The sequence below is a fragment of the Schistocerca americana genome, chromosome 2, assembly GCF_021461395.2.
Source record: "Schistocerca americana isolate TAMUIC-IGC-003095 chromosome 2, iqSchAmer2.1, whole genome shotgun sequence".
NCBI lineage: Eukaryota > Metazoa > Arthropoda > Insecta > Orthoptera > Acrididae > Schistocerca > Schistocerca americana.
Window position 1 is genome coordinate 1,014,563,257 of NC_060120.1, and position 14,860 is coordinate 1,014,578,116.

General features: G+C 42.2%; 1 protein-coding gene across 1 annotated transcript in view; it reads right to left on the reverse strand.

Annotated features, from left to right (window-relative positions):
* Positions 1-276: 276 nt before the first annotated feature.
* LOC124596365 (allergen Cr-PI-like) overlaps positions 277-14,860 on the reverse strand; it is a 61,086-nt gene continuing 46,502 nt past the window's right edge. The window contains exons 7-10 of the mRNA XM_047135472.1: positions 13,302-13,466; positions 13,086-13,214; positions 12,684-12,996; positions 277-971 (exon numbers count right to left, since the gene is read on the reverse strand). Coding sequence (XP_046991428.1) covers positions 568-971; positions 12,684-12,996; positions 13,086-13,214; positions 13,302-13,466 — 1,011 coding nt within the window. The 3' untranslated portion in view covers positions 277-567. The remainder of the gene's footprint in view (positions 972-12,683; positions 12,997-13,085; positions 13,215-13,301; positions 13,467-14,860) is intronic.

Below are 14,860 nucleotides of genomic sequence, written 5' to 3' on the forward strand. Positions count from 1 at the left end.
GCTTACCAGAGTCTTGGAAGCAGTGCATTTGCGCCCTCGGCTAACCTGGCGGGTCCATGTAGAGACTTTTCTACGTTATACGTTTTTGTGCTGTATGGATTTGTTTACTGGAGGGAATGTTGCCAGAATGCAATAAGTAAATATTTGAATATTGTTGTTTCAATATTTAGTATTTGGTTTGAAAAGAAATATTTACAGAGGGAAAAAGGTAGTAGAAGTGCAAACAACCAACAGCCACAGCAAAAACAGTAACAAAATTACACAAAATTAACAATGTTGAGTTGAAAAACTTTTATTTTCTTAAAAAGTTACAAAACAATCTTGCAGGGACACCCAAATAACCATCTGTAATCATTTATTATGAATGTCTGCCAACACAATACGACTGAGGGACAAGAGAACGATAGGAAAGTAGCTGTTACTTAACAAGTTCATTAATTGCCTCTACTCATACTATCACGGAATACAAACGGTGTGCGGTACTCCATAATCACAACAGTCGGGCAATACTTTGATACCTCACTGTCTGATGTTGGAGTTCGGTGAAGCTAGGCAGAGCAGCGAGCCTCATTCCTCAGAGACGTTCAGCTCATTCATGCTGCGATGGAAGATATTCACGTGCTCGACGTGCGCGTTCGGCACAGTCTCGAGCTCCCACATGAAGAGCCTCCGGTCCATGGGGAAGAAGGGGTCCCGGTGGTCGGTGATCCTCTGGCCCTCCCAGCCGTTGCCCTTGGAGTCGGTCACGATCGCGACCAGCGTGACCGGCAGGCCGGTGCGGCGGCCCTGGGGCAGCAGCAGGCGGTGGGGGAAGCCCTCGTACTTCTCCTTGTCCGCCCCTGGCGACAGCTTCTCCCCTCCTTTCAGCGACGCCTCCACTTTGTTCAGCATCTGGCGGAAGGCCATTGCCTCCTCCGCAACGAGGAACATTTGGCGCGAGCCGCGCACGATACTGTTCTCACCACTATTCACTGTCGACAAAGAATGATCGGATTGGCGTGGAAACACTCATCAACGGCGCATAAAGGTACGAGTCAACATACACAACAGGGTGTTTCCGTAAGTGCGTGCAAAAACTTAAGAGGACTGAACAATTTGTGGTAGGGAACCTGGGTTCGGACACGCCAGGGGGCATTAAGGAGGTACTTTTTTATTTACATTAGTTACACTTAACTGCATATACCATCATTGACACAATGAACGTACCATCTGTCCCCTATCTTACAAAATGTGCTGAAACTGACTGCTACAAACTTCAATGCAAGCATGACATCGGCGAACAAGACTCCGACGCGTCCTGTCAAATACCCCTGGTATGTTTCGAATCGCATCACAGGTAGCTAGAATTCTGGCAACTAATTCTATGTCCACATCCACTGGGGACTCATACACAAGTGACTTCAGGTATGGCCATAGGCAAGAATCAAGGGCTTTCAGGTCATGTGATCTCGTGGGCCATGGAATAGTACCTCCCCTTCCAATCCAGCGACCAGGAAATAGAGCAACAAGATGGTTGCGGACATCCACACTGAAGTGAGGTGGTGCACCGTCATGTTGAATGGGTCTGTGATTCATAGAACGTTCCGTAATGAGACAATGTAAATACGATTGAACAGAGCCACCTTACGGAAAAGTAAAGTAAACAAAGCCTGAATCATGACTTCCTAGCAATCAAGATCGTGCTTCTTGTTTCCTGGCAGGAAGTAAAGAATGTACCTTGCAGGAAATAAAGAATGTCCATGTAAATAAACAGCACAATATGTGTAATACTGTACTTATGTTAGTTGTAAATAAGCTGGAAAACAGTAATACTAGACAAAACGGTATACAAGTTTACTTCCATATCTTCTAAAGTTGCACAACCCCAGGTTCCATACGTCAAATTGTTCAGTAGAGCATTCTCTATGTCGTGTTACATTTATGCACGCTCTTGCGGAAACGCCATACATACAGGATGAGGCATTTAAAACTGTTTGTCGGAATATATGGCGAAATAGGCATCGGATTAAAAAAACAATATGGTAATAAACGTTGTTCACCTCGAAGAGGGAAGCTGAGAGGGATGGTGACTTTGAAATCATAAATAGGAACCCCCCTTTTTTTTACTGGAGATTTCGATTGGTGATGAGGTCCCACACTCCTTGGCAGAGCGTAGGGGAACTATGTGGAAGACCCGCACCACCGTACTAGGCAAGGTCTTAATGGACGTGGTTTGCCATTGGCTTTCCTCCGACCGCAATGAGGATGAATGATGATCATGAAGACGACACAATAACACCCAGTCATCTCGAGGCAGGCGAAAATCCGTGACTCCGCCAGGAATCGAAGCCGGGACCCAGTGCTCGGGAAGCGAGAACGCTACCGCTAGACCACAAGCTGTGGATAGATTTGGATTATCCGTGAAAAAATATGTAACCCTTGTATAAAACATTTCTTTCGTTTCATGATAGATGGCGCTACAATCGGCAAACATGGATATGGGATGACAATTGTTCCGAAACGGTAATATCTCACTAAAATACACATCCAATTACGAAAAACAAAGTACGTTATTTGATATTTGGGAAAATGCTATCATGTGACACGTGCCCCTTACCTCTCACTATCTTGGGGTGCTTGGCTACTGTGAGTCCCCTTGCCTCTCACTATCTTGGGATGCTTTATTCCTGGAATCCCCTTACCTCTCACTATCTTCGGCTGCTTGAGTACTGTGAGCCCCTTACCTCTCACTATCTCGGGGTGTTTGGTTACTGTGAGTTCCCTTGCCTCTCACTATCTTGGGGTGTTTGATTACTGTGAGTACCCTTGCCTCTCACTATGTTGGGTTGCTTGAGTACTGTGAGCCCTTTACCTCTCACTATCTTGGGGTGCTTGGTTGCTGTGTGTACCCTTGCCTCTCACTATCTTGCGTTGCTTGAGTGCTGTGAGTCCCCTTACCTCTCACTATCTTGGGCTGCTTGAGTACTGTGAGTCCCTTACCTCTCACTATCTCGGGGTGTTTGGTTACTGTGAGTCCCCTTGCCTCTCACTATCTTGGGGTGTTTGGTTACTGTGAATCCCCTTGCCTCTCACTATCTTTGGGTGCTTGATTACTGTGAGTCCCCTTGCCTCTCCCTATCTTGGGCTGCTTGAGTACTGTGAGCCCCATACCTCTCACTATCTCGGGGTGCTTGGTTACTGTGAGTCCCCATGCCTCTCACTTATCATGGGGTGCTTGATTACTGCGAGTACCCTTGCCTCTCACTATCTCGGGCTGCTTGAGTACTGTGAGCCCCTTGCCTCTCACTATCTCATGGTGCTTGGTTACTGTGAGTCCCCTTGCCTCTCACTATCTTGGGATACTTTATTACTGTGAGTCGCCTTGCCTCTCACTATCTTGGACTGCTTGAGTACTGTGAGCCCCTTATCTCTCACTATCTCGGAGTGCTTGGTTACTGTGAGTCCCCTTGCCTCTCACTATTTTGGGGTGCTTGATTACTGTGAGTCCCTTTGCCTCTTACTATCTTGGGCTGCTTGAGTACTGTGAGCCCCTTACCTCTCACTGTCTCAGGGTGCTTGTTTACTGTGACTCCCTTTGCCCCTCATTATATCGGGGTGCTCGATTGCTGTTAGTCCCCTTGCCTCTCATAAGTGTTTCAGTGCAGGAAATATTCGAAATGTTGACTATTGTTTTTAATGCATATTGCAACTCTGTGTCTGTATGACTGTCCGACATGTAGTAGTGTCTCTGCGACAATTTTTGCACATTCATTGCGAATTCGCTGCCGCATATCTTCGAGGGTTATTGGTACATCCATGTAAACTCCGTCTTTTAGTCATCCCCAGAGGAAAAAATCAGCAGATGTCAAATCGGTTGAACGTGTGGGCAACGTCCAATACATCGACCTGGATAGTCTCGATTCAGAAATCCTCAAGCTAGTCGTGAATAATGCGCTGGACATCCATCGTATTGAAACCTTATATCCATTCTCGTTTGAAGTGGAACATCATCCATTAGCCTGGGTAACACATTATCCACAATGTCGCTGTACATTTGACCCGTCATTTTACCTCCTATGAAGTACTAACCAATTACCTGCGTACCAAACGTTGACACTCCATGGACGTTGAAGTTCCCTTACCCAGTTGCTATTCTCCACCGACCAATAATGCGTATTATGTCGATTCACTTGACCACGATTCGTAAAATATGATTCATCGGGGAAAAGTATCTGTGAAACGAAATTATCCCGGTTATTCCTGTATCCCGTTGCAGAGCTTCAGGCGACTGTGAAAATCATCACCATGCAGTTCTTGATGCAGCGATAGATGAAACTGATGCCATTTGTGTATGCAGTATGCATAGGACACTTCTTTGCGAAATTCCTCAGCCGGCCGGAGTGGCCATGCGGTTCTAGGCGCTACAGTCTGGAACCGAGCGACCGCTACGGTCGCAGGTTCGAATCCTGCCTCGGGCATGGATGTGTGTGATGTCCTTAGGTTAGTTAGGTTTAATTAGTTCTATGTTCTAGGCGACTGATGACCTCAGAAGTTAAGTCGCATAGTGCTCAGAGCCATTTTTCAAATTCCTCAACGTCGCACAATTTGCAGAGAACTGATGTGAGGATTTGCAGCAACATTGTCGCAGGCCGTGGCCGGATTCTCTCTAGTTTTAACAATGCCCATTTCAGTAAACAGGTGGACAATACTGCGAAACGTCGTTGCAGACGGAACATTTTTATCGGGGAACAGAGTAGTATACCTTTGCCGAGAGCCCCATCAAAATTTCGACGAGCCTCAAAATACGCGGAAATTATATCGACCCTCTCTGCAATCGTTAACACTGTGGAACAATTACGACGTGATGTGTACAGTCAGAATCATTGAAGTAACAAGCACAATCTGACCAAGGACTGAGTGCATGATCACGGTCTGTACTTCATTCGATTGTGGGAGGTGTCACATGATAGCAGTACCAAAAATATCAAAAAAGTACTTCCATTGTCTTAATCGGATGTGTATTCGATTGAGACCCTACCCTTTTTTCAACAATTGTAACCCCACATTCACGTGTATCGATTACTATCTATTATTAAACGAAAGAAATGTTTTATACAAAAGTTACATATTTTCTCACGGATAATCCAAATGTACAATAAGTAATAGGGGTTCCTATTTAAGATTTCAAAGTCACCCCCGTCCTGTTCACGGGGGTGATGTAGGTGGGGTCGAGCATTATGTTAGGGATGTCCCTCTTCGAAGTGAACATCGTTTATTACCACTTCTTTCAATACGATGTGTATGTATTCCGCCAAGTATTCCGACAAACGGGTATATATATATATATATATATATATATATATATATATATATATATATATATATATATATATATATATATATAATAAGATAAAAAAATTTATGTTTTACAAGTGTAGACTGTATGGTCTGGATAGATTTTTTAATCTTTAATTGAATTTTCATATTGTTCACAGACTGTGACATCTTTTAAACTTTTTTCACAGCAGTTAAGACCATAGCAGCATAGTCTTTTCCGCACGTATTTCTGACCAAAAGGCGACTCTTGCAGCTGGAGCCAGATGTCTTTCTTAAGCATGCGTTTTGAATTTTTCTGGTGATACTTCCATAGAAACTACCGTACCCTAACACACACTTCTTTAGAAGTCGTATAACAGATTTGATAGATTCAGCTTTAAAAATGTTTTAATATGACGAAATATTCTGATAAAAATTGTCATCTCCTATTTCACCTCCTTAGTGGATGAATTTCCAAAACCACTGAAACCTGTATTTTTTATTTCCTAGCGGGAGGTCAAATAACAAGTTGCAGAGATATAGCTTTAAAAATGCTTTAGTAGTACTTTAATAATTATATATTTTGAAAATAAACTTTCAGCTACTATTTTACACCCCTTAGTGGTTGAATTTCCAAAAATGCAGAAGCATGTATTTTTTTATTTCTGACCCAGAAACCAAATACCAGTGTTCATACATCTACTTTCAGAGTGACCTTGATAGTGACGCATTTTCAAAAAAACTTTTCATTCGCTACGTCTCCCCCATAGGGATGAAATGTCAGACAGTTTCTTACTAAACGATGTCGACAGTATGAGGTAACGCAATCTCCAAATTTCAAGTTTCTATCCTTAGCGGTATTGACAATGCGACGATCAGTCAGTGAACCAGCCAGGCCCTATTTCGACTGCTTAGCGGTTGAATTTCCAAAAGCACTGCAACACAAAGTTTCTTATTTACAAAAGACAAGCCAGATTCAAATATTCATAGTGAAATATTTTCGTTAAAAGTTTCATCCTCTACTTCCGACCTTATGGATGGAATTTCCAAAAATACTGAAATACTTACGGTATTTTTTGTATTTCTAACTGTGATGCCAAATACAAAATTTCATAGATTTGGCTTTAAAACGCTTTCATAATGGAAGATTTTCATAAGACTTGTCATCCCTTGTTGAATCTCTGAGAGAGGATTATTTTATTTCTGACTGAGAAGCCAAATTCGAATTTTCGTAGTTCTTGCTTCAAAATTGCCTTAATAACGACATACTTTCACAAAGCCTTTCACCCCTTATTTCACTCCCATATGGATCGAAAATCCAAAAATCCCGCCTTAAAAGACGTTCACAGTAGAAGACCAAAACCCTCTGCAGATTTCAAATGTCTATTTTTAGTGATTTGGTCTGGGTGACGATGAGTCAGTGAGTGAATCAGTCAGTCAGGACTTTGACTTTTTATCTTACACAGGGTGATTCAGCTGCCCTACGATGAGTTTCATGCAACCCGCAACACCATTAAATACCTCACACAAGATTTTCATATTCTCTCGCTCGTTACGTGCACACTATTAGTCTTACAGAAAAACGAGCACGATCTTTTTGTAGGAAATTTAATGTAGTTAAGTTTTGTACTTGGATACGTAGTTTGGGCGAATGATTCAACAAAAACGTACAAAAGTAACCTTCAGACGTATTTCTCTCGAATAACTGTGAATGACCCTGTTTCTTCTAAGAGACGTCGTACGCATTTTCTCTGGTGTTTCGGCAGACATTTTCAATTTCGTTTTTGTATTGTATAGATGGAGTCAGCCCAAGCAATCACTGCTCGTCACATATGTCATTCGAGGCCTTGTTCAATAATCTCCGTTTGTTTTCCATTACAAACAAAATTATTTTAAAATAGGAATTTTACGTGCTCATTCGATACAGTGCTCCCAAATTATCCGATATTCGTTCTATCGATGTGCATTCACAGCGTCAGTATAACAGGAAGAATGAACAGCTATTCAGCAGTAATTCAGTAGCACTACATGCTAGCAGTCAGTGCGGTCTAGGACAGTACTGTAGCTGCTGGAATGCTGGTTACTCTTCCAGTCTTACTGTCCTTCTATATTCATGTCGATAAAACAAATATCGCACTAGACTAATCTGAGATCACTCTGTCGAATGGGCACGTAAAATTCCGTCTGTACTGGGACACAAATTGACACTTTCCATTGACATCAGGCGTCGCATGAAAGTCGTAATGAGAACTATTTGTCAGAGCTGACCCCAGCTACACAATCCAAAAACGAAATTGTAAACATCTGCAGGAATACCCAGAGAAAATCTGTCCGACGGGCCTTAGGATGATGATGATGATGTTGTTGTTGTTTGGTTTGCAGGGCGCTCAACTGCGCGGTTATCAGCGCCCGTACAAATTCCCAACCTTTGCTCAGTCCAGTCTCGCCACTTTGATGAATGATAATGAAATGATGGGGACAGTACAACACCCAGTCATCTCGAAGCAGGTGAAAATCCCTGACCCCGACGGGAATCGAACCCGGGACCCCCTGCTCGGGAAGCGAGAACGTGACCGCGAGACCACGAGCTGCGGACACGACTCTTAGGAGAGACACCGTGTGTATACAGGGTGTGTCAGGAGGGAAAGTACATTCCTTTGATGGATGACGGTGTTAGTGATTCTGAACAAAAAACTTCATGTGGACATACGCCTTATTCCAAACGGATCCGAGATAGAATTTTACATTAAATCCATTCTATTCTAAAACTATTCGGAATAGGGCATACGTCAACTTGATGTTTTTTGTTCAGAATCATTAATACTATCACCCTTTAAAGTATTTTCCTTCTCTCCTGACCTACCCTGTATGTACAGGGTATCCCACGCAACTCTGCCACCTCATATCTTACCTAAATGAAACAAAATGTGAGAAATGAAATTGGCCAGGGATGCATCTTTGTCCTGGTCTCACATAATGGGCAGGTATGCGTAATCTATAGAAGTGAACGAATACCAAATGGTTCAAATGGCTCTGAGCACTATGGGACTCAACTGCTGAGGTCATTAGTCCCCTAGAACTTAGAACTAGTTAAACCTAACTAACCTAAGGACATCACAAACATCCATGCCCGAGGCAGGATTCGAACCTGCGACCGTAGCGGTCTTGCGGTTCCAGACTGCAGCGCCTTTAACCGCACGGCCACTTCGGCCGGCTGAACGAATACCACTTTCAGCACAAGTCAGATTTTTTAAGTGGCATATGTACGTTTTTCTGTACGACAATGAAAACTAGAGGTACGATTAGTGACCGCAGACTTGGTTTCACTGTTATGAACTTCATACATTCCGAAATATTATACTATAAAGGAAGAGCCCTATGAGCAGGGAAAGGGTTTCTGCACTGTTCTGCAGTAAACAAACTTCTGACAATACGCAAGTTCTATCTCCACCGTCCAGTTTAGAGATTAAGCATTGCTGTCCACTATGTGAGCCCCTGACATAGGCGCATCACTGGCCAGCAGCATTTTTCGCATTTTGTTTCTTTTCGGAAACATATGAAGTTGTAGACTTACGTGGTGTATAAAAGAATATACCAATTATAAACGGCCATGGCTGTTTAATACTTAGCCATACCAAAAATCTGGAAAGTTGCACAGGTCACACAAATACTCAAGAAAGGAAATAGAAATAATCCGTTACATTACAGACCCATATCACTAACATCGACTTGCAGTATTATTTTGGAACTTGTAATATGTTACAACATTAGGTAATATCTCCAAGATCTGTTGACACATAACCTGCAAGAATTAGGAAAATGCCGTCCTTGGGAAATGCATCAGGCTGTATTTTTACACTAAATAATGAACGGTGCAGATAAGGGATCTCAGGTTAGTCCATGTTTCTACATTTTCAGAGTTTCTTGTTACCGTTCCTCACAAGCGGCTTCTGATCAAATTACGTGTAGTATCATCTGAATTGTGCGTATGGATTCACGATTTTCTGTCAGAAAGACAGATCGTGGTAATTGGCGGGAAGTGATACAGTGAAACCGAACTTATACCAGAGACTTCCCAAGGGAGAAGCCTCTCTGCTATTCCTAATCTACGTAAACGATTTAGGAGAGAACCTGAACAGACCATTTGTTTGCTGATTATGCAGTCGTTTACCGCCTAGTAAACTTACCCGAATATCGAAACGAATTGCAAAATGATTTAGACAAGATACCTGTATTGTGAGAAATGTGTAAATTGACACTGAACTACAAAATGTTTGAAAACCTCCATATGACTACTAAACAGTTTCCATTAAATTTTGATTACGCGATAGGTCATAGAAATATAACGATCGCTGTTTCAACTAAGATACATAGTGATTACAGTTATGAACAACTTAAACTGGACCCATCACACAGAAAATGTTGTCCGGAAGATAAAACAAAGACTGAGGTTTATTGCATCCAATCTGCTAAAGAGACTGCCTACAAAACGCGCTTCCGTGTCTTCTGCTGGAATATTGTTGTGCAGTATGGAATAGTTACCAGATAGTATTAACGGCGGACATTGCGAAAGTTGAAAGAAGGGCAGCTCGTTTTGTGTTATCACAAAATAGGCGAGATAGCGTTATTGAGATGACACACAAGTTGGTGTGGCAATCATTAAAGCAAGATATCTTGTCACGAAATTTCAATCCCCAACTATTTTCTCCGAATGCGAAAATCTTCTTCTGAGTCTCACTTCCTCAGCGACGAATAGCCATTGTAATAAAGAAAGAGGAATCAGTGCTCGCATGGAAATATTATTTAGATGTACCTTTTTCCACGTGCTTTTCGAGAGTGGAACTTACGAGAGACAGTCGGGAAGTGGTTTTGTGAGCCCTCTGCCAAAAGTGAGTGTGACTTGCAGAGTAGTCAAATAGACGTCGGTATAGCGATAAAAATTACAGAGAATGTAACAGAAAATTCAGAATTTCGATCGACATGCAAAGCGCAGCGATATAAAAGGAAGTTCATAGTTCCAATCATTGCGTATACGCACTGAATCGGAAGCAGTCACCTGTGCGATGATGTGTAAATGAAAAGTCCTGCGTCAGACGTGAAAATTGCGATCGCGTTCAGAAGGCATTCTCCCCGCAGGAACTTAATAGCTGCCGTTCTGTTATCACAGCTCAGATTTTTTCGGCGATACAATCACCTCAAAATGCCAACAACATTCGCAAAGAGAGAGAGAGAGAGAGAGAGAGAGAGAGAGAGAGCTGTAAATGAAATCATTCGGAACTCAATTACGCTACGACAATCTTGGAAGCCAGGCAGGAAGAAACGTTTGCTAATGTCACATTTTAAGCCGTAAACAACATTCCACAATTCGGAAGGTAAGATTACCCAGCACAACATTCAAATGTGAGTACAGGAAATGCCTTGGTGTGTAACTGAACATCGAGCTAAATGTTTTAAAAAAAACCCTATCTAGACATACTTGAACACTGGTTGACGCTACAGCTTGACACGTGTTCCATAGATTACATCTTTCAGCAAGATGGAGCACCCTCAATTCCTAACCACTGAATTTTTCTTTCTGGACATGCTGACACCTGTGTTCTGCTTTTGGGCATTTAGATCTCCGTACTTGACACCCATGGATTCATTTTTATGGGGTTATGTGAAAGACCTTGTGTACGAGTAGGTGCCATGTTTCCCAAAAACAGTTCCAAAATTGAAACTGTGCATTTGTAATGTACTCACATCGGTGCTCCACATATAATTCAGTGTGTGCGGCGTACAACGAATTATTGCTTAATGTCTGTGTGACCAACAGTAGTCATGTAGGATAGCCACAATCTATGCAAAAAGAAAATTGATATTTCTTTTGGATCCACTGTAATTCTTAACCATCTATCGCGGTGTGTTAAATATTTATAGCCTTTTGTAATCGTTTTATTCATTTCGTAGTGCCATGTAGAGAACCTAGAGGGAACTGTAAGAACGAAAACCAAGACGGAAGTCCTTGGTTTAGAAAGGGTGTAGCAGCGAAATGCATTCTTTATCCTTTACTGGTCAAGTTATCCAGGGAAGAATGCATGACGCAAACATAAAAAAGGTTCAGGAGTGAGATTAATATTCAGGACATCAATGATGATATTGCTGTCGTCAGTGACGAGGAATTACAGGACGTGTTGAATGCAATGAATAGTCTAATCGGCATAGAACATCGATCGAGAGCAAACTAAAATTAGTGAATATAATGACAAGGAGAGGAAATGAGAATTAGACGTAAAGTTATCAAAGTCAGAGATCAAGAAGGAGAGGAATCGAAGAAATTCTTCTACCTCGGAAGCAAAATAACACATGACGAACGAAACAAGGACGATATAAGAAGTAGCCTAGACAGGCAAAGAGCATACTAATAGTTGGTATACATCCAACAAAAAAATTGAGGACTTACGGTTCAAGTGCTACACTGAGATGAAGAGACTGGTACAAAAGAGCACTTCGTGGGCGGCCAAAAGTCAGAAGACAGATGATCCCTCAAAAATCATCGACAAGATCATGAGTGTCTTCTGCAAGCCCCAGTTTTGTACTCCAATGTGAGCTCCTGTAGGCATTAATTAAAGGTGAACACCAAGCATTGCGCTCAAGGTAAGGTAGAGATTCAAGACTGGCTGAGCAGTTTATGGAATTTCGTTGTTGGAGGAAATAGAGAACATGCAAGTTTTTGATGTAGTTGTCTCTTCGATGGCTTTAAGTGAAACAGAATTTAAAAAAAAAAAAAATATCGACAGCTTTTTGAGGAGACAATCCACGTGACACTATATGTCACCTGTTTTATTCACACAGTTTCAGTTTATACCTATGAAGCCTTTCCTAGATGAATGAAAGGTCTTTAAACGGAAGCAACAGAGTATAAATAAGAAAAGAAAACAAACAAACATTATTATGCGGATAACTTGGTTGGGAAATAAACAGGAGAAATATGTATACTGCTTCGGAAGACATAAAGGCATACGACGCCCTAGGCAACTGAAGCATTAAAATTAAATAACTCAGAAGATTCCTTTTTATAAGAGTACTCTGCAAGTGATAATGTCGAACTTACTGTTTTACTGTTTTAGTAATTTTTGTAGCGTAATCATGGAAGAGCAAAGGCAAGCAATACCTTTCCTCACCATTATGAGTCTGAGTGAAGCGGTGTTTGCAAGTGAGGACGCTAAAAAGCCACCAGACAGCAGTCATTTCTGAGGTGTAGAATTGTGGAATTCGTAAACAAGTTACTGACCGTGTAATCAAAATAAGTGAAGAAAAACCAAGAGTAAGAAACGAATATAGAGGAAAACAAATCGCACAAAGTAACAAATGATCAAAAGTGAAACAGAAAGAAAGCGGGCACTTACGCTTCACCTCGAAGGCGTCCAGCAGGTAGAAGTGGTGCCTCATGTCGTCACCCGTCCAGATCTTGCCGGAGCCGTCACTCGGTCCCAGGAAGAGGCGCACCACGGCATTCATCTCCTTCTCGCTGCTGATCTTCAATAGGCAAGTGAACGGTTTGTGGTTGAGCCTGTGTTGGCGCGCAATCACGTTCACCTTGCCAGCATCCTCGATCTTCTGCACATCGATTGCGTTATCGACGTGAATATCGAAGTCGTCAAAATACGTCATGAGTTTGTCCATCTTCATGCTCTCAATTTTTACACCCGGTACCATCAGCTACAAAAGCAGGAACAGTTCCTCTTATTTTCCCGTTTACTAGACATCGTTTTATACATTCGGTTAAACGGAATGGGTTAGCAACTTACGTCCTCCTTGTGGTATGGCGGCAAAGTATTCTTGTATCCGTCCATTACCTTCCACATGCGCTTCAAGACTCTGTAGAACAGTGGGTCCCTCGTCATCGTTTCCGGAATCTCGAGAGCGGTTGGCGTCATCTGCAACAAGTTAAGAACCCACGTCAGTCCATTCACACTTTGGGAATGAGAATCTTCATTGCCATTTTAATATACCGGTTTACTTACTCCGTATTTGTGATACGGATCCATCAGATGTCCGAAAATGGTGAACAGCCCATAGTATACGGAACCATAGTATTTTATATTCGGTGAATCTTCACCGCCTTTGAGCATGAGAGAAATCATTTTCATTGCGTTCTCCTCATTCAGTTGCTGGATTTGTACTTTATCCTAGTAATAAAAGGAAAACAGACCACATAAAACAGTTTTATTCGTGTCCCATCCAAATAGCAATATGATACAAACTAATTTACGGACAATTGTAAATATGTACCATAACGGCTGATTCTGAGCAGGTAAAGTTACTCACTACCCTAGATCTTGATGCTCCTTCGTATTACTGTTCTTAAGATTAAGTATTGATACGTTGCAAAATGTGTTACAGGACTGATCTCACTTGTTGTCATTATCTCTCAGTCACAGAATGGTCGATATTTTGAAATGGTTTAATATAATCGCCTTTACATACTTTCTTTATCCCTCATTTTTAGCAATGGATGCTTCAGATTCCAATATTTCTCTTCTTGTCTACCATCCCGGCGATCACCGAAGGTTGTTTATGAACGGCACGGGAAACTTAATTCTACATCTCAGCAGGAATTTAAACTTCAGAGGCGTAGGTTCCCCACGTCCATGGCATTCGATAAGGCTCACGTGACCTCTGTGTCGTGCAAAACGGTGAGCACTCTACGAACCTTCATTGGCTGGCTACGAATGGTTCGGCGAACTCGATTTCCTCAGCTGCAGACTGGTATCTCTGTACGATCCTACTGCGTGTATTCTTTCTTGAACAACGAGTTTAGATCCATCACAGGGTTCATAAAAGCATTTAAAACGTCAGACTAGACGATATAAAATCAACACTATCAGATAAAATAAAATCCATGAATTTGACACATAATGATATAGATTACATCGTCTGTCACAAAATGTGCCAGACAGTAGTAGATCAACAGTCAGAATTCATGTTATGAATGGAGTCATTTTACATGCTGTCTACTACACAGCTGGTCACTGTGTACCGGTTGAACCAAAGTGGTACACAGACCTTTCTTACGACTGTGGGGCACTGACATCTGAAAATATCCTGCTCGAATGTTTGAGATACCCACCAGGTCGGATTAAAAGAAAGACTGGAGTTCAACGTCCCGTTAACAGTGGTGTGGTTGGAGGCAGAGCTGAAGCTCCGAATGTGGAAGAACGGGGAAGGAAATCGGCCGTGCTTTTTCAAACGAACCATACTGGCATTTGCCTCAAGCGGTTGAGAGAAGTCACAGAGAACCAAAACCCGGATGGCCTGACACGGAGATCAACCATCGTCCTCCCGAAAGCGAGTGCAATGGGTTAGCCACTGCGCCACGTATATCGGTAGATCGGATTGTAGGAAAACATCCAAGGAATTCAGTGGTAAGCTGCTAAATTTGTTACCAGTAGGTTCGATCAACACGCGAGTACTACAACAACTCAAACGGGAATCGTTGGATGGAAGAAGCCGTTCATTTATCGACACACACTACTGAGAAATTGAGTGGTCAGCGTGACAGAATGTCAATCCCCAGGGCTCG